Source organism: Anomalospiza imberbis, chromosome 5 (genome assembly GCF_031753505.1).
Source record: "Anomalospiza imberbis isolate Cuckoo-Finch-1a 21T00152 chromosome 5, ASM3175350v1, whole genome shotgun sequence".
NCBI lineage: Eukaryota > Metazoa > Chordata > Aves > Passeriformes > Viduidae > Anomalospiza > Anomalospiza imberbis.
The window spans coordinates 69501789-69519883 of record NC_089685.1 but is presented as its reverse complement, the minus strand read 5'-3'; the positions used below and the strand labels follow the sequence as shown (position 1 = coordinate 69519883).

General features: G+C 44.8%; 1 protein-coding gene and 2 long non-coding RNA genes across 3 annotated transcripts; 2 read left to right on the top strand and 1 right to left on the bottom strand.

Annotated features, from left to right (window-relative positions):
* Positions 1 to 233: 233 nt before the first annotated feature.
* LOC137474857 (uncharacterized) lies at positions 234 to 2436 on the bottom strand. Its single transcript, XR_010999531.1, has 2 exons — positions 2303 to 2436; positions 234 to 611 (listed from the first exon to the last, which is right to left on the bottom strand). It is a non-coding gene; the product is annotated as an uncharacterized lncRNA (long non-coding RNA).
* On the top strand, positions 494 to 2659 carry LOC137474858 (uncharacterized). Its single transcript, XR_010999532.1, has 2 exons — positions 494 to 597; positions 2290 to 2659. It is a non-coding gene; the product is annotated as an uncharacterized lncRNA (long non-coding RNA).
* Positions 2660 to 3111: 452 nt separating this feature from the next.
* LOC137474859 (aldo-keto reductase family 1 member B1-like) lies at positions 3112 to 12494 on the top strand. The gene is made up of 10 exons (XM_068191856.1): positions 3112 to 3268; positions 3518 to 3685; positions 4144 to 4260; positions 5551 to 5628; positions 6017 to 6139; positions 9279 to 9385; positions 9534 to 9615; positions 10136 to 10219; positions 11055 to 11137; positions 11868 to 12494. Exons 1-10 carry the CDS (start codon positions 3203 to 3205, stop codon positions 11908 to 11910), a joined length of 951 nt encoding a protein of 316 aa, XP_068047957.1. The 5' UTR covers positions 3112 to 3202; the 3' UTR covers positions 11911 to 12494.
* Positions 12495 to 18095: the final 5601 nt, after the last annotated feature.

The following is an 18095-nucleotide window of genomic DNA, read 5'->3' as shown; positions in this document are numbered from 1 at the left end:
TGAGAAACTAAGGGGGAGTCTCACCTGTGGGATCAGCAGAATCAGACGATTTCTCCCCACAACCCTTCACTGGTGGCTCCTAAAGCCTTGCTGCATTGGGAAGGACAGTGCCTGCTAGTAGCAGAGACCCCAAATTTCCCAGAACTCTGCTCTTACACGGCAAAAACTTGTATCCCGTTTGCTTCGGTTTCCCAGCACTGACATAGTCACTGCAGGGACAGTTGCTGCAAGTGTTCAGTATTTCTGCAGTTTCATTCTGAGCAAAGGACTATCAAGAGAGCACTCAGATTCTGGGGAGCAGCACTCCCACCTCCACAGGCCTACCTAACCTTGCAACTCTGTCTGCCTGAAGAGGCTTTGTTTTCACTTTGCCATCAGCTTTCAGAAAGCATCTGTTTCTCTCTCCCAAGTCATCTTCCTACCCAGCCAAGAGCCCTGCACCTGGTCTGCCCAGGTGCCTCCTCTCTTCAGGCCATTGCACACTGTGTGTAATCCCCCCTGGACATGCACTGGCTGCTCTACTTCCAGGACTGTGTATTCCCAGGGCCAGGATAATTGCTCCTTCCAGAGCTCTTCTCACTACTCCACTTCAGGGCTGTGACTCAGGGTAACTGAGGAGAGAAAAAAGAACACAGAAGAAGAAATGAGTAAATGCCTTTCTCCCCCTTCCCCAGCCTCTGTTTAAGCCAAACACCAATCCGCTCTCTGTCCTCCTCTCCACCCTGCCTTTGTCACCACAGATTACATCCAAGCCATCCCAGTCCCCCACCCAGAACCAAGGGTGGCTCAGAGGGTGATCTGGGTGCCTGATGCTTCCTTTCACCACTCAGTCCTGCTTACTGTGTCCTAGAGCTCCTGCGTGGGCAGTCTGCTGTCCCCAGGGCTGCCACCGTCCTGCCCAGCAGGGGTGGCCCAGCCCACAGGACCCCCCTTTGGAGTGAGGTGCTGCCCTCCTTCTCAGGGCCCAGGGGGACTGTAGGGGACACATAGGTGCTTCCCATCTTCCAGAACTCAGTCATCCCAGGTACAGCACCTGTTTCAGAGCCAGCCAGAATCAGTCCTGACCAGCCTGGGGCAGTTCATGGTTTCCTCCTGTCCAGGCTGTCTCCTGCACTAAAACTGCCCTTCTCACACAATAATCACCACAGAGGGCTGGCAAGATTACTTCCTCATCTTTGGCTGTGCCCGGAGCTTGCTATTTCAGCAGGTGCAATTAAGGGACAAAAGCGTGAAGACAAAAAGCATCATCACCTCTGAGAATATGGGAGATCCACCAAGATATGCTCCTGGGCTCAGAGTGAAACAGAGGCCTTCTACAGTCAGAGCTGGCCAAGCCCCTGAGATCTGCCTCCTGGCATCCAGAGATTGAACTGGAACCCCCCACTGAGCAAGATAAATCTCCCCTCCAAGCAAAGCAGAAATTCCTGCTGTGCTTCCCCGCAATTCAAGCATGAAGCCTGCATGCCCTCACCTCCAAACCCTGGTGTGAGCCGTGCCTGTGTCTGTGCCCTGTGCCCTGTGTCTGTGGGTAGCTCTGAAGCTGCAGACCCCTGCAGCTCTTCCCCTTAGTTGTAGATATGATCACACCTCGCAACACTGTCACCTCCCTACTTTGCCTTCAGGTGTTCTCAGTGGGCCACTGGGTCTCTCTGGTAAACACTGTCCATAAGGACATACCCACTTCCCTTATTTTGGGTCCTGTCCTCAGATTCCAAACACCACTGGTCATCAAAGTCACAACTTGTGGTGAAATTACCGTTACTAAATGCAAAGTCAGCAAAACAAACTGAAAACTCACGAGATTACTCCTCCTGCTCCAGTGCACGTGGATCAAGGAAAAAAAAAAAAATAAAGCAAGACCCTCCTCCTCCTCGCAGTTCCTCAATGTCAGCGCTCTCTGTAAAGACGTGGCCATGCTATCAAGGACACAGGGCACAAGATTTAGCAGGCTGGCTGTCACAGGGTGACTCGTGCAGTACTTCATCTTCCCCCAAGGCCCCCACCAGACCTTCGGCAGAGGCCAACAGTGGAAAGCTGGCTGGCCTTACAGCTCTGAGGGGAAAGGCTCCAACTAGCAAGAGCTAACAGCAAAAACAAAACACAGAACTTCTGCCTGAAGCCTCTTGTGACAGGATGGAGGCATCTCTCTGACATGAGGGAAAATTCAACCCAAGCGGCAAGAGATAAGCACCAAGTTGTGCAAAGATTTTGTGATCCAAGTGAAAGCACATCACACCCTACCAGGGACGCCTGATGGTGCTGACACGAAACAGGAGGAACATTAAAGAGGAAAACCAATTACCTTGCTGTCCTTAGCTAAATGGAGCAAAAAATATGAAACTGCAGATAGCAGGGAGAGGCATCCAGAGCAAACGCTCGCACCTGAAGAAACCCTTCCCATGTGAATAAGCAGCAAAGCCTCCCAGGCAAGTCTGGGTTTTTCCATTGCGCTGTGACGTGTTCAGCAGAACAGCGAACGCCTGTCTGCAAAAGCACCAAAGCCAGTTTGTGATGGGAGACTGCTGGCCGCTACCGCCTGTGATTACAGTCGTGCATTTTATTCTGCCATGTCCTCAGCACCTCCCTAAAGACAGAGGGACAACGTGATCATTATGCCACTCATTAAAAAGTCACTGTTCCTCTTCTGAGACTTTCGAAACACTTTCAAAAAATCTCCTCCAAAATTCAAAATAAAGCTGGGGTTTTTTTAGATGCACTCTATCGTAAAAATTACTCCTAAGCCACAGCTCCCAGAGGAAGTTACATGTGTCCCACTTGGCGGAGGAACAGCTTCTCCTGGCTCTCAGAAACCACCGAGGTTTCTGCTGTCGTGTCGCTGCAGCAGCCCACAGGGCCACAAGACTCGGGCAAGGGGCAGCAGCCATGGCCACCACCCCTGCGGCGGGGACACGGGGCTCAGCGCGCCAGCAACTCTCGGGGCGCGGGAGGCAGCCGTGTCTCATGTCCCCTCTGTCACCCCCACCCGGGGACGAGGCTCCGTGTGCGGAGAGCGCAGCGCGGGGCCCGCGGGCCGCTCCCCCGGCACGGAGCCGCGGCCGCGGCCTGCTCCGCACGCCGGCAGCGGCCCGGGCTCGGCGCCGCCCCGGCAGCGCCGCGCCGGGCGGGCGGGGCGGGCCCGGCCCCGCTCGCTATTAAAGGCGCGGGGTTCGGCCGCAGCCGCGGCGGAGCTGCTGGCGCGGCCATGGCGAGCTACGTGCAGCTCAACACCGGGGCCAAGATGCCCATCCTGGGGCTGGGCACGTGGAAGGTACCGGGACGCGCTCCTTGGGCTGGCGGCGTGAGGGCGATGGGGGACGGAAGGAGCGGGGCTCGGGCCCTGAGAGCGCTGCCGGCGCCGCCGACACCCGGCCGGGCCGCCGCCGGGATTTGGCTATATTTTAGTTGGGGCTTGCTTTGGATGTGGTGGCTTTCTCAGTTTTATCTTGCCGTGAGTAAGGTCTTCAATACTGTGCCGATGAGAGCTTTTTTTTTTTTTTTTTGCCATCGCTTTTTTCAGTCCCAGCCAGGGAAGGTGACAGCTGCGGTGACGGCTGCCATCGATGCCGGGTACCGCCACTTCGACTGTGCCTACGTGTACCAGAATGAAAATGAGGTTGGGGAAGGGATCCAGCAGAAAATCAAGGAAGGCGTTGTGAAACGAGAGGACCTCTTCATCGTCAGTAAGGTACGGGTCTGGTAATACAGGATATACCAGGGGATACCTCTTTATGTTAAAGTAACTGCCCACTTCTTTACTTGCCCGCTCTGTTGTGTAGTGTGGAACAGTTCAGAACATCACTTAAGCCATTCCTGAGATTCCTACTTGGTCGTCCTGTATTGAGAATTATGCAGGGTCCATACCACAAATTTGGGTTAAACTTTCAATTTAAGTCTTAAAAAGTGAAACAAGACTACTTCTGCTATCTGCCAGGACACCGTGCACTCACGTGTGCTGCCACCGCACACATTGCCCAGTGTCACAGGCCAGTGCTGCTCACAGAGCAAGCCCCACTTGAAGAGCTGTAGGATGACCTGATTTCACATCACTTTCCCAAGGGGACAGGCACCCTGCTGAACAATACAGAAGAGTTCCAAGAGTTTTAACCCAAGAGGTCACAATGTGCTTTGGCTCTTTGTCTCCAGCTGTGGTGCACGTTTCATGAGAAGCATCTGGTGAAGGGAGCCTGCCAGAAGACTCTTGCTGCCCTGAAACTGGATTACCTGGATCTGTACCTCATCCACTGGCCTCTCGGTTTCAAGGTACAGTAACAGCAGGGCCCTTGACTTTGTCTATGAGTGGCAGTTATGAGGAGCTATATGGCTTTACAGCCCAGTGGTTGCTGCAGTTGCACAGATCATTCTCTGTGTGTTGTGTAACAGAACTGCTCTGGTGCTCAGCTTTACTGTGGCCATGTGAAGCCAGGCTGTTGATTTTTGCCTCTGAGATCCCTGCTTGCATGGCATGTACTGCCATTGAAGAGGCAGACCTTAAACCGTAGGGATGGGTTTCCCTGCTGGAAGCAGAAGTTATATCTCTTTCCTTTTGATTATTGCTTGTGTTGTCTTCTGCAAATCCAAAGCTATGCTTAGTGTTGTTCTCTCTTTGTGGAAGAGGGCTATACTTTGCTGTCTGACCGAAGTTCTTTCCTCTGTATGTTACAGAATAAGAGATTGTCTTTTATTTCTAAATTTAATCACTGAATCCTTAAATACAATCCAGCTTAAAGTGACCTTTGCTATAGGAGCTTTAGCATTCCACAGGCTCTAGAGTTAAACTTTTTAGTTCCTAACTCTTCCGCTGTCTGCATGCAAAGGAACTGATGTCTCAGTTTGAATATGTCCAAGCTTAGGCTTTCAGTGAGAACTTGATCAAAATTTTCTCTCTACCTCTTGCTACCAAGATGAACTGTTCTTCATAACATCTGTATTTTTAAAATTGGTTTCCCATGGACAGAACTATCAAAGTGAAAATGTGTTGTGGTATAAATAATGAATGAGTAGAAAATAACTGGTTTTGAATGAAGTTGATACCTGGCAGATAGTCCTAACTGGGACACAGGGTGTTCTAACCTTCCCTGTGCCAGCAGCTTAAACAATGAGGTTCCCCATGAAAGATCTGTCAGGAAATCTGGTCCAGTATAAGGTGAACATATTCCAAGTCCTAAGTGGGTCCTTATTATGCATTTCACTGAAACACTTCATTATGAGCAGGTAACAACTGTATATTTTTGTAAACTGGCTATAATTCTACTTTCTGTATTACAAGCGGAGACTTAAGTTTTTCACCATGTGGATTTTGGTGAGTCAGGGGACACAATGTTCATGGCTTGACTGTAGGCAAAAAAACCCCACCACAGTACCATGAGAACACAAAAGAAAAGACTGAAGACTAGAGATAGTGAGTATTAAAGTCTAAAACATGTGTAGATAATTAGTATCATAAGGATTAGTTTGTCCTGTAATAAGAGTTTATGGGATCATGGTCTTCAGCTGGTGTTAACCCAACCTCCCAATAATGTGTGTTTCAAGCAATTTTTCTCTCACTGACAGGCAGGAGAGGACCTGTTCCCTGTAGATGACAAAGGCATGGCTATCTCCAGCAACACAGATATTCTACAGACATGGGAGGTAAGTTCAGCCACTGCAGGAGAAAGTTTAGACTGATGAAGGTAATAGGAGCATCAAAGACTGCTGAGAACAGAAGACAATCTCATGTACTTAGAATTACTTGGAAAGACTCACTGGTACAATAGCAAATTGTCATGTATCAGTTCCTCATTTTCCACTTCTAACTGGCTGTGAATTTCCATAATCTCAAGAATGAGTGCTTTGAGTATGGGAAGCATGGCACATATACACCAGTGCTCTGGGATTTTTCTCTTCCAAGCCTGAGCTCTGAAAAGGTAAACACTTCATTTAGGTTTCTTATGAAGGAAGCAAGGCATGTCAGGAAGCATGTGCTGTTCAGGCCCTGCCTTTGTATATTAGATGCTGACTTTGTGTTTCTTTCTGCCAGGCCATGGAAGAGCTGGTGGATGCTGGCCTGGTAAAGGCCATTGGAATCTCCAACTTCAACCATGAGCAGATTGAAAGAATCTTGAACAAGCCAGGACTGAAGTACAAACCTGCAAATAATCAGGTGAGCTGCAAAGTGGCAGAGGCAAGTGTTTGGTGGTATTCTTTTTTGTGAGGTCATTTGTTGGGTTTTTTTTTTAAGAAAATTACAAAGATCTTACTTTGAGTAGACATATTCTACTTCACAGACTATGTATTCTTCAATCTCACCCTCCAGGTGATGCCAGGGTGCTGTTTTTTTATGAACTCTGTGCCACTGCTTGGAAATCTGGCAGTGAGCAGCTCCAGAATCCCTCTTTGTAGGAGGAAAGGAGGGGGAACTATTATGAGCTCTAAAAACTTCCTTGCAGTAAAGTCTTGGTGTATGTATATATAGAGAATTGGATGACCTTTTCATGACACTTCTGTGGAGAAGCCAGTTCCTGTTGCTGATGACTGAGGGAATTGGTCAGAAACATGCTTTATGGACTCAAGAGTTAATGAGGCGAAGGAGGAGATGGAGTTGCAGGGTGGGCAATAGAGTAGAAATTGTACAGACAGCACTTGAATGAAATCTTAGGAAAATTCAGATGGCAGGAGATCTTGGGAGATGATCTGCTCAGAGGAACATCAGCCCTGAGATCAGACCAGGTTGTCCAGGGCTTTATCCATCTCGAAAACCTGAGAGGATGGAGTCTGCACAGCCTCCCTTGGCAGTGTGCTCTGCTCCCTGACCCCCTGGAGTGTATGACAGGGAGGGGGAGTTCTCCTACATCCAGTCTCAACCTCTCTTGTTTTCAGCTTGCATCTGTTGCCTTCCTCCGAGCACCATTAAAGAGCTTGGCTTGTCTTTGAATGACCTCCTCTTAAGTACTGCAAAGCTGCTACTAGGAGGCCTGAAGCCTTCCCTTCCCCAGGCACAACAAGCCCAGCTCTCTCAGCCTTTCCCAGTATGGCAGTTCTCCAGCCCTTACCCATTCTGGAGTTTCTCTGCTGAATTGATGGCAGTCTGTCAGTATTTCTGCTACTGAGGGGAGCTGGGAAGAGGAAGACTGGACACAGTATTATGAAGGTGGTCTGGCAAGGATGAGTAGAGGCAAATGATCACTTCTCACAATTTACTGGCTGTGTTTCTGCTGCCAGGGCTCACTGCTGGCTCGTGTCCCGCTCAGTCTGTTATGACCACCCCCCAAGTCCTTTCTAGCATGGCTGCTTTACAGGTAGTCAGGTTCCAGCCTGTGCTATTGCCAGGGGCTTTTCCTTCCCAGGTGCATGGCTTTGTGTGCAGCCTTGAGTTCCTTTGGGTTTTTGTTTGCCTGTTGTTTCTGCCTGAATGGGTCCTGCTGCAGTGGCAGTCCTGCCAGATTGACATGATTATAGACTGGCACGGGTTGCTGAAGAGGACAAGTCCCAGGATAGTCTCCAGTGGGGTCTGCCTAGAGTTGACCTTGACTCTTATGGCATTTGAAGGACTCTAATCAATTACTGATTAGTAAAACTGGGTCATTTATTGTGTTAACTTAAGCATTAGCTGCCCCAAAGCACTTTCAGAAAACTTAGTGTAAGTTTTAAGGTAACCTTTCAACATCTGCCACACCTCGTTGTCATGATCACTATATGACAATTATGTTGTTATAATTTATATCATTAATATCATTATTATCATATCAATGACCTTATCTCTGGCCTAGGGGTCACTGATCTTGGACCTCTCACACTTGTCAATGTCCTCGGGCTCTAAATGATTGACTATAATCAAGTCTAGCACAAAGCATTGGGTCTTTGGTCCCTGTCCTTCATAAACTACTGCTTCTGAAGAAATGCTTGCAAGCCTGAAAGCTTGCTGTTACTAACACTTACCAGTTGGGCTAATAGTGAGAGTGCTTCCTGAAAGCACTTTCTCTGTGCAGATATTTCACATGTAATCCACTGTCTTGTCATTCCCATTCTTTATTTGAATGCAGCCAGGTTGTGTTGGTTTCAATTGTAGTGAGACATTAATTTGGCAAGGTAGTAATTACATAACGATGATGCTAGTACTTAATTTAATTTTTCAACTTTGAGTGCCAGTGGAGAGGTGAGGATGACTGTGCCTTGCTTATGTTGCATAAATTTGACTTATTGAATAGTTGGGAAAACTAGATGCTCTATTACTCTTAAATAGCTGTCTTTCTGCAACGGCTGAAGCAAAATAAATATGTCTAATATGTCCTAAAAATGGAGCTCTGTTCTGTTTAATATTCCAACATGTCTCAGAGGGGAAAGAGGCATGCAGGCCTCTGATAACAGCAGGCAGCTAGAACCACAAATAAAGCGCTCGAGGCTGTAAACTGATTCCATGCTTTGCACTCCCTTTCTCCACCTGCCAGCAGCACAAGTTTCCAGGGATTGCCCTCAGAGTGCAGCTGCAGGAGGCTCAAATGGCAGTGTAGTCCAAACGGTTCTTGCTGTTGCCTGCTGGAAGAAAAGTAGTATTCCCTGGTGTGTAGCTATCCTGAAAGTCCCTCTGTGCAAAGAATCAAATATTCATGCTCATTCACTGCCTCCTGACACATGAGCAGTTCCTGTTCCATACTCCCTATCTGTGCATTTGCCTGCCAGAACACAGACCCACTGGGAAGGAGCCTGTATTCCATTATGCAGCTATTCTTACGGAAGTTCATGCTAAGTGCATGTGTGTTTGCAAAAGGTCTGTAATGGGCAGTGGGCTGAAGGTCTAAAATCTGTACCAGGCAACCACTCTCAACATTTTCAAACTAGAGGTGATTAATGTGAGTATTGACACATAGCAAAGAAAGACTAATGAAAGAATGCTGACCTTGAAGTTAATATGGTAGCTGTAAAAAAATATTATGGCATGTTTAATTAGGTGTGAAAAAAGAACTTTGTACTTCCCTGGTCTGCAATTCTATTGCTGTGATTTTACAGCTCTCCTGGGTGTGCATTTTACTGCCCATTGAAGCAATTGTGTAGCTGGTCACCCATATGCTGGAGATGATCTGGATCAGCAAAGTTTGTTGTCACAGTCCTTGGACCCTTCACTGCAAGGAGAGCTACCATAAATAGTAGTAAGGAGGTGGGGCATAGAGAAAATAAAGACTGTATTAATATTGCTTAGAGACTATTGAGTTAGCACAAAAATCAGCCTTTGATTAAAAACTAATCCCTGGAACATGTTAAAGCAGTTAAGTCACTGTCAGTCTGTATACTTTTTGTGTTGGCAGGTGGAGTGTCATCCATACCTTACCCAGGAGAAGCTGATCAAGTACTGCCAATCCAAAGGGATTGCTGTGACAGCATACAGCCCCCTTGGCTCTCCTGACAGACCATGGTAAGATTGCTTTGCCAGGGAGCTGGTGTGGATTATTCTGGAAGCACTGAGACTACATGTGCAGCATTAATTTCTCGTCCAGATACAGATCTTTACTAGGTTGGACCTATGGAGGTTTCTTACCACTGATCTTCTTTCCTCTGTGTAGGGCTAAGCCCGATGATCCTTCCCTGCTGGATGACCCCAAGATCAAGGAGATTGCAGCCAAGCACAACAAAACCCCCGCACAGGTGAGTAGGTGCCAGAGTACCCCCTCCTGCAGCACAAGGTAATGACAGTGTAGAGGACAGGCTGGCTCTTTGTTCCCTGTCACCTGTGGTGTTAGGTAGCAATGCAGGTTTGTTCCTTTTGTGGCCTTCCATGCATGCTTGCAAGGGTGCTCTGATCATCACAAGAAACATTTTCTTGACCCATCTTCAGATGTTGCTGTGTTTGTCTTCCCATCTCAAGTGCTGTTGCAAAGCAGGGAACATTTGATTAGCCTGCTCAAAATCTGGGTGAGAAGGAAAGGAATTGAGTGTCACTAAATTGCAGGGGAGAGGAGAAAGGAAGCCTTGTGGGATTTCACCAGTCCTTTACATGCACTTCAGGAAGTGCTGTTTAGAATTCAGCTGTAATTTGAAAAGCAGCTCCAAAGAGTGGGTTAATTCTGCTGAACTGTACCATTTCCAGTAAGCAACTGCTAAACAGGCTCTGCTTGCATGCAGCAAGAGCCATCCCCTCTCTGATGCAGAGATGTGCCTCTTGCAGGTTCTCATCCGGTTCCACATCCAGAGAAACGTGGTTGTGATCCCCAAATCCGTCACACCGCAGCGCATTGTGGAGAACTTCCAGGTGAGTCATTAGGAGTGAGCTGAGTGCATGGCATGTCCAGGGAAGGCTTGGCTTCTCCTTGCACAGCAAGCAGTGATCCTTTCTCACCCTTCCCAGGTGCTCTTCTATCAAGAGGACTGGGCTTTTCCTCTGTGTGTTTACTTACAGTCTCCTGAGGGCTGAATTTAAGATTACAGTGGGAGAGCAGGAGTGACCAGAGCTTTGGGAAATGCTGTATCCTGATAATCTGAGCAGTCACATTGTGATTCTTCCTGTTTTCTGTCATGTGACTGAGTCATTTGACAGCTTATTTGGGGCCTGAGTGCAGTAGCACACCCCAAAAGACTTCTGTAGAGCAAGCACTTTTAAGGAAATAGTCCTAGTGTCCCTAAACCATGTTGCTGCTCTGGATTCAGTGAGCCTAGACTGGACCCAGTATTAGGATTTTGCTTCCAAACACTCGATGGCTTTAGGTGGAATAAGGAGGTCTTGCAGCTACTCCTTTGGCTTGGCACAGAAAGATGTATTCTTTGCAAATGGGAGATGGAGGCATTCTGCTACACAGTGCTCCCCAAAGTTCTTAAAGCAACTGGCATGTGTAACTGCAACTTGAGATTCTGTAATTCCTGCCTCTCCCTGCTCACCTCCCTCTCCCACTCTAGCTAGGGGAGGCTCAGAAATCCAGAGGGTCATGATTTTTCCTTTCCCTTCATGAAGCAGTCACTTCCAACAAGCACCTACACTGTGGTCTTGTTCTTTAATTTTGTGATTTTTTTTTTTCCTAATTTTTTTTTTTTTTTTTCTTACAAACACTGATTTGTTCAAAGAGGTGATTTCTGGCTTTTTCTCCTGTTAGGTGTTTGACTTTGAATTGACTAAAGAGGAGATGGCAACTGTTCTCAGTTTTAATAGAAACTGGAGAGTCTGCGAAATGTTGATGTAAGTGGCACTTCCTTTTCTTTAAACTATTAAGTTATCACATAGTTCAGTAAATGAAGTTACAGGTGGTAGTCTTGACTGAAATTCAGGATATGCAAACTCAGTTTTCAAAGGGGTCTTCCTCAAAATAACTTTCCAGAGTAAGATTTTTAAATGTTCATTTTATGAACCAAAACATGATGAGCATTGAGCAAGCTTCATTTTCAGTTCAGTTGCCAAGAAACTCTTTGTAGCTGGAATTGCATCAGGAGGCTTCTTACTCGTAATTTTTCTGGTCCATATTGGAGGAATGAGCATGATGCAGACTTAAAATCTTGATTAGCTTTGCTTGTGGTGTTTTGTCTTAAGTACATTACAAAATCTTTGTGTTCTTCAGGAGTTGTTGGGAAGGTAGATGAACATTCAAAATACAACGTGAGGATTTGCTGCTTGGAAGCGTAGATCCAGATATGAAATTTTTTGGCAGGCTGCAGATTTTGCTACTTTCCTGTCGGCAAATAGCAAAACCTTGACTTAGTTGTCTACAAAGCACCTCTAAGTCCCATCACCCAAACAGCAGAAGACACTCAAAATCTTTTTGTTTGGAAATGCAGCATGTCGCCAAGGAAAAGAGAAACAGACTTTACTTTTATACAGTTGATCTCTTCCCTTGGTCGTTCTTTGAAGTGGTTACAGATGCATACAATGCCTCTGGGATGTGAAATAATCTTTGGTTTTTGATTTCCTCCAGGTGCAAAACTCACAAGGGCTACCCTTTCAATGCAGAATACTGAAGATGGTTCCCTGCCTTTCTTCAGGCTTCCCAGATATGCTTCTGCTTTTGTCTATGAGTTGTCTGTGTAGCTTTTTCACTGCATCAGACACCCCTCCACACTCCCATTTTTTCCCTTCTTTTTTCCCTACAAAGTTGCAGTATATGTACTCTGTGACTCTGTGCTGTTTTCTTTTTTGGAAGAAGGAAATGCTGAAATGGTTCTGAAGAGCACACTGTGTGGACTAGTAGATTTTCTTTGCCAAAGAGCAAGTCTGGAATCGGTAAGCAGAAAGCATTGAGCAAGTTTGAGCAAGCAGTCACTTTTATTTTGGAATACTGTGATTTGGAGCTAGCTATGGCTGTCTGGAAGGACCAGGATATTGGCAGATGTTGCATGATGAGGTCTGCTTTTTTTTTTCTGGTTACGATTGGGGTTGGTTTTGTTTCTTTGTAACACTCCATACCTTTTTTTTCCCCCTCTAATTGGAAGTATAAGTTGATTTCTAAGTGATTTCTACATGGGTAGCTCTTGAAAAGTGTATAGATCCTGGTTTCTTGGTGATATAAAAGCTGTTTTGCTTACAATAAAATACAGTTTCATTACTGTGTGTAATGAGATGGTTATTTCAGTAATTCTCTAATGGTGGTAATGCTGGAGCAGCTGGATAATATCAGCTGTCTCTAGAGATTACACAAAAGCAAGAAAATGGCCATGCCCCACAGAATCATCCATTAATGTTGACTTCCTACATGTGCCCTGGGAGCTGCCTGCTGTTCCCATGGTTTAACTTGTGGCCAGTGAGTCTGTTTGTAGTTCTCTTTAAACAGAACTGGTTTGGTTCTGACAAGCAATACAGTCATGTTTGATTCAGTTTTTATCTTACTGAGGTGATAAGTATACTTTTGCTAGTAGAAAATTAATTTCACTGAAGACTTGAAGCCTACACAGCATCCTGTGGGATTGCTTTAATAAGCAGTAGAAAACTTGCTCTGTCCAGCAGGGAGCACATGATGCAGGAAGGAATTCTGTGCTTGTACAAAATACCACTGGCAAATATAGTAAAAATGGGTTTCCAAGAAAATCCTGTGTCATTGAGCTAGCAATCAAAGTTAATGCTTTGTTCAGGGAGCACAGAAAAACAGGCTGATACCTGAACTTCTGGTTTCTGAGGTGTGTTTGTCTCTTTGTGCTTTTCACAATACTTGCAGTGGTTTTAAAGCTGTTGCCACCTGAGAGCTGCTCAAGACTGTTCACAAAATGCATGTGGGCTCTCCCTTCTGCTGTCTCCAAGCTGTCTCCAGTAAAATTCCTACTTCCAGAATGGAAAATTTCATTTCAAACTTCCATAAAGTTGCAGTGAAATGAAAACAGAGGAAGCTAACAGAACCTGATGTACTATTTTGGAAACCCTGACCCTCAAAGGAGCTTCTTGCCAGAACACACTTGTCACAAAAATGTTATTTGCAAGTAAGTCAACATTACAAGTACACTTCCTTTAGTCTTTTACCAGAGCAGTGGCTAATGTTGGGTGACTCTCTTGCATATTCCTGTGAGAGTTTTTCAGATGTCTGAGTAGATCTGGGATGTGAGTGGTCCCTCTGAGGAGGTTATGTAGGCCTGGCAGAAAGGGGGTTCTCTCTGAACAGGTGGAAGAAGGGAGACACCAGGGCTGTTAATGCATAACCAATCTAAATGGTAAATGTAGAATTGTGATTCCATAACTGTGTGGCAAACCTTAAAGTGAACTTAGCCAGGTTAAAATGTAACATGAAGGCAATTTGATATCAAAGTATTTGTGAAATAGGTGGTTTGTTTCCTGGTTCTGAGCAAAAGGAGTCTAAGGAGCCGTACTGATTGAAAAGTACAAAAAAAAATCTGCTTTCTCAATGTAATGGTTAGTTGCTATTAGAAAAAAAAAAATTACGTATTTTAAAATCTTTCCAGTAATGTTGAGACCAGAATTAGCATGCAACACAATAATTTACAATAGGCTGAACAGACAAGATTGAGTTAACTTACAATATGAGGAGGAAAGAATAAGTGTCTGAACTTGAAGCAGTATGCTCTTCTAATGCTGGTTCTTCTAATATAAATTGATTATAAATCACTTTAAATTCTGGACTTAAAAGCACATACAAAAAGCTTCAGCTCTGTGAGTGTTTTTGGGAATCTCTAATGTGATAAACAAAAGCCCTAAGGCATCTAAAAAAGACAGAAGAGGTGATGCTCTTTGCTTAGTCTGAGCTGTGACAGAAAACTGTTTGGGGCAATGTTGATTTACTTGCAAATAACATTTTTGTGACAAGTGTGTTCTGGCAAGAAGCTCCTTTGAGGGTCGGGGTTTCCAAAATAGTACATCAGGTTCTGTTAGCTTCCTCTGTTTTCATTTCACTGCAACTTTATGGAAGTTTGAAATGAAATTTTCCATTCTGGAAGTAGGAATTTTACTGGAGACAGCTTGGAGACAGCAGAAGGGAGAGCACTCGGGGTGGAGTGGCATTGTAACAGGCTCTCTCTGTATTTCACTGGATGACTTCGTGGGAAGGAATTTGGAAAGGGTCGTTCTGGGACACAGTGCAGCACTTCGCCGGCAGAGGGCTTGGATCTTGAAGTGTCAGAGTGGGAATAGAGGGAAAAAGCAGAGAAGCACCTGAGTGCAGGGGTGATGATGCACAAGCTCGAACAGAAAGCAGGCTGTTGTCAGAAAGCATGGCAAGGGAGTGACAGGAAACCCTGTCACCCTTAATGGCTTTGGATTGCTTCTCCAAGGGTAGATATAATCAAGGCTGAGATGGAGGAAGAGGCAGTCTTCCTTTAGTCTAGGTTGATCTAGGACTTCTTACAGTAAAATAGTCTTTTGTACCCCCATGCTTGTGCCATACTCTCTGCCTACAAGAGCAGAGATTTCCTTTCATCTCCTGAAAGGTAAAGTGGAAAGATCAAAGAGCTCAATATCCGGAGCTCAGCATTCCTGCCAACTGAGCTCTTCCTGCTGAAACTGTTCACAGCATTTGTTTTTCTATTGTGATTTGACAGATCTTGGGGTTTCTGATCAAAGACATTTTTAAGGACAAATACAGTCTTGTAGCTCTTCCAATGAAAAGTTGGTTGTGTTTTGTTTTGTGTTCTTAATTTAAGAACTCGTAGTTCAGCTCCACCTTGTCGGCCTCTTCCTAGACATTCTGGGGACTCTGCTGCAGCAGCTGAGCTGATACTGTAGCACAGTAGCATTTCCAGCCTACAGGAAAGATTAAGAGCAGCTATCAGAAAAAAAATGTCCTTGGAACTGGTAAAAGCAGTACTTGCACAAGATTTGTTTCACTTGCAGCTGCACTCACTGCTCCAAATGATACCAGATTAGCAGGCCTTTATTTCTTGTTTAGAAGAAAACGGCTCTCACAGGACAGATCCATTTACTTGGTACCAAAGAATGATGGTGAACTGATTTATCACAGAAAACAGGTAGAGAAAATGAGTAATTATCTCATTAGAGAAGGCAAGGTACTGTTTTTGCAAGTTTTTTTTTTGTGTAGTAGAGGAGAACACAAGAATTATTTGGAATTGGCATCTTGCTGGTTGAAGGTAGGACAGCACAGTCTGACAGGCACAGCATGTTTGTTTCAGGTTGCAGTTGATGGTCCTTTGAGAGAAAATAGCTTTACTTCTGGTATTGGAACACAAATACACAGGCCTGCCTGGCTGGAATCACTTTTCACATGATGCTTTCTAACTTGGTGTTTGCTTCCCTCAGGGAAAAAGGAGACAGGACCTCTCCTCTTGCTGAGCTTACAAGACTGCACAAATGCTATGGAATGCACTTGTTTCAGAGTTGTGAAAACTGGGGCACAGGAAATTACAGTATTCAAAATGGGAAAAGAAAATCCTGTCTCTGGATTTTAATCTGTATTTACTGTTTTGAAGATAGAGCTAGAAATCTGGAGTCCTTTGCTTAACTGGGGCACAGAACAGTTAACTTGGACAAATTATTTTCATTTCAGTCACTTAATACTGCCCTAGTGTGTCATCCCTCCCTCTGCCTTGTCCTTGGTTTCTTTAAAAGTACAGAGCCCAGTCATATTCGGTCAGGACCTTGTTTATTTTAGCTGGGAGGCAGCTCTTAAAACCCTTAAATGGGCCACATTGCTCTTGCATTTAACATGTTAAAGTGCATGGTACAGAACCACCAGTGCAAACAGCTGCAAAACTCCTTTTTTTCCCCCAAATTCTTAAGGGGAAAAAAAAAAAAGCTGAATGCAAAAGCTTTTCTGAACTGAAACAGTCCTGATCACAAGCCAGCTGGTAGTTGCTCATAGGAGCAGCTGAACTGAATCAGACTCAGTATCTACATATTGCAGCGTCTTGTCTCCAGCTGTGGTCAAAATAAGTTGCTAAAGATTAGTAAATTGAGCATTGCAGCGAAGTGTTATTTAAATATTCTGATAGCAGCTTGTTCTTTTATGTTTAACAGCCATCAGTTAACTCTTTCTTGTTCAGTTACCTTGTGAATCTGTTATGTTCCAAGGGAATGATGCTTCACACTCACAGTTTGTGACGAATTGCCATCTATTTGTTTAGGGCTGATTTGCTGATAGATTCATTTGATTCTACTGGTTTTGACAGCAGAGGAAATAATACCTGGTCTATTTCCAGTAACACTTTGCAAGCTGCTCCAGGTTTGATAAACATCTGGCACAGCTGCTTGTACTGGTGTCAGGTCAAGGAAAGTCTTAGTCTACTTAATTGCCACCTGTATAAATTACTCCTAGGCCATTGATTATCCTAATCAGTCTTCTGTAAGTCTTTCTTTTAAGGTTTAGAGGAAGGCAAGGACCAGTACTTCTTGTGTAGGATTGCATGCAAAAAGTTAATGAAGTAGGTTTGTATCTGACTGTCTTTGGCTTCTTAATCAGTTTTCTTTTGAACTGTGTTGACCTCAATATGAGAGAGCTTGGAATTACAATAGATGGAGAACTTGAGCAGCGATAATCAGCAAAGAGTTTTGGATTTATACCTGATGTTCATGACCTGTGTTATCCGGTTTTCCCTCCAAAACAGACATAACATTTTACTTTTTTCACCCAGTCCCTTTGGAACTTTTCATGAGGCTTGACTCTACCAGAATGGATGAACTCCACAATGAAAAGCTGAAGTCATGGGACAATGTGTTGTGATACAAAGACAAAATGCTAAGCTAAGGTGTTTTCATTTTACTGGGCTCATTGGCACAGATAATGTCACTGCTGACTAGGAATGATGTATGTGTGGGTTTGGTGCAAGAGCACTGCTACACAGCTGATAGAAACAGAAAATTAACTTGGGATACTATAAACCTTTCCATACAGCTCCTAGCAGCAGGCTTAGGGCTGTGCTTGCTGTGAGGCAGCAACTCTCTTCTAGAAAGGCAAATAAATACAAAAAATTGTAAATAGGGCTGTGGCTCTGCTGCAAAACAAGGGGGCTTTATTTCCCAGCAACTGACACCACCCAAATTCTTCTCCTTTTACCTTTACTAAAGTCTCTGCAGCTGAAAAAGATCTATTGTCTCTGAAACAAATGCACAATCTCTGGCTTCTAACTTGTTTTGAATTTTTTACTATTATATGGCTACTGTGATCATCTAGTCTGACTTCCTGCCTACCACAGTCTATAAACATCCTGTCAATAGCTTCAAGTCTGATAGCTGTGATTAAATTGGAATGTGGTTAGAAAATTCCTATGAAGTAGAGAATATTTCAAGACAGGCTGTATGCTGCAGCCCTAAGTGGGTATTTCTGCTACTGCTGTGGATTGACAAGTGACCACAGGCTGAAAACCTGGCAGCAGAGCACCTTCCACAGAGTTCACTTCCTAATTGCATCTAGGATGATATCCTGCAACTGGCCATGTAAATGTAGCATGCTCAGGAGGAGAAAAAAGAGAATGTCCATTACACAGGCACCTTGCTGTCCATATCTCTGCATTATAACTGTTCAGTGTCAATTCCTGATAGATTTTTCAGACCTCTTACTTTAGAAGACTTGCTGTGGGAAATCCAGTTTGATGGGAATTTGCTCTGTTGTTTCTAGGGTATGTTATTCAAACATCTTGGAAGAGTCTGAAGTAGCTCAAAGATATGTCATAATTTCCTTTATCAGCTACAGAAAAAAATCAGTTGGAAAAGAATATCCATAAAGTGTGCATCCTAGTCCTGAACCTTAATTACG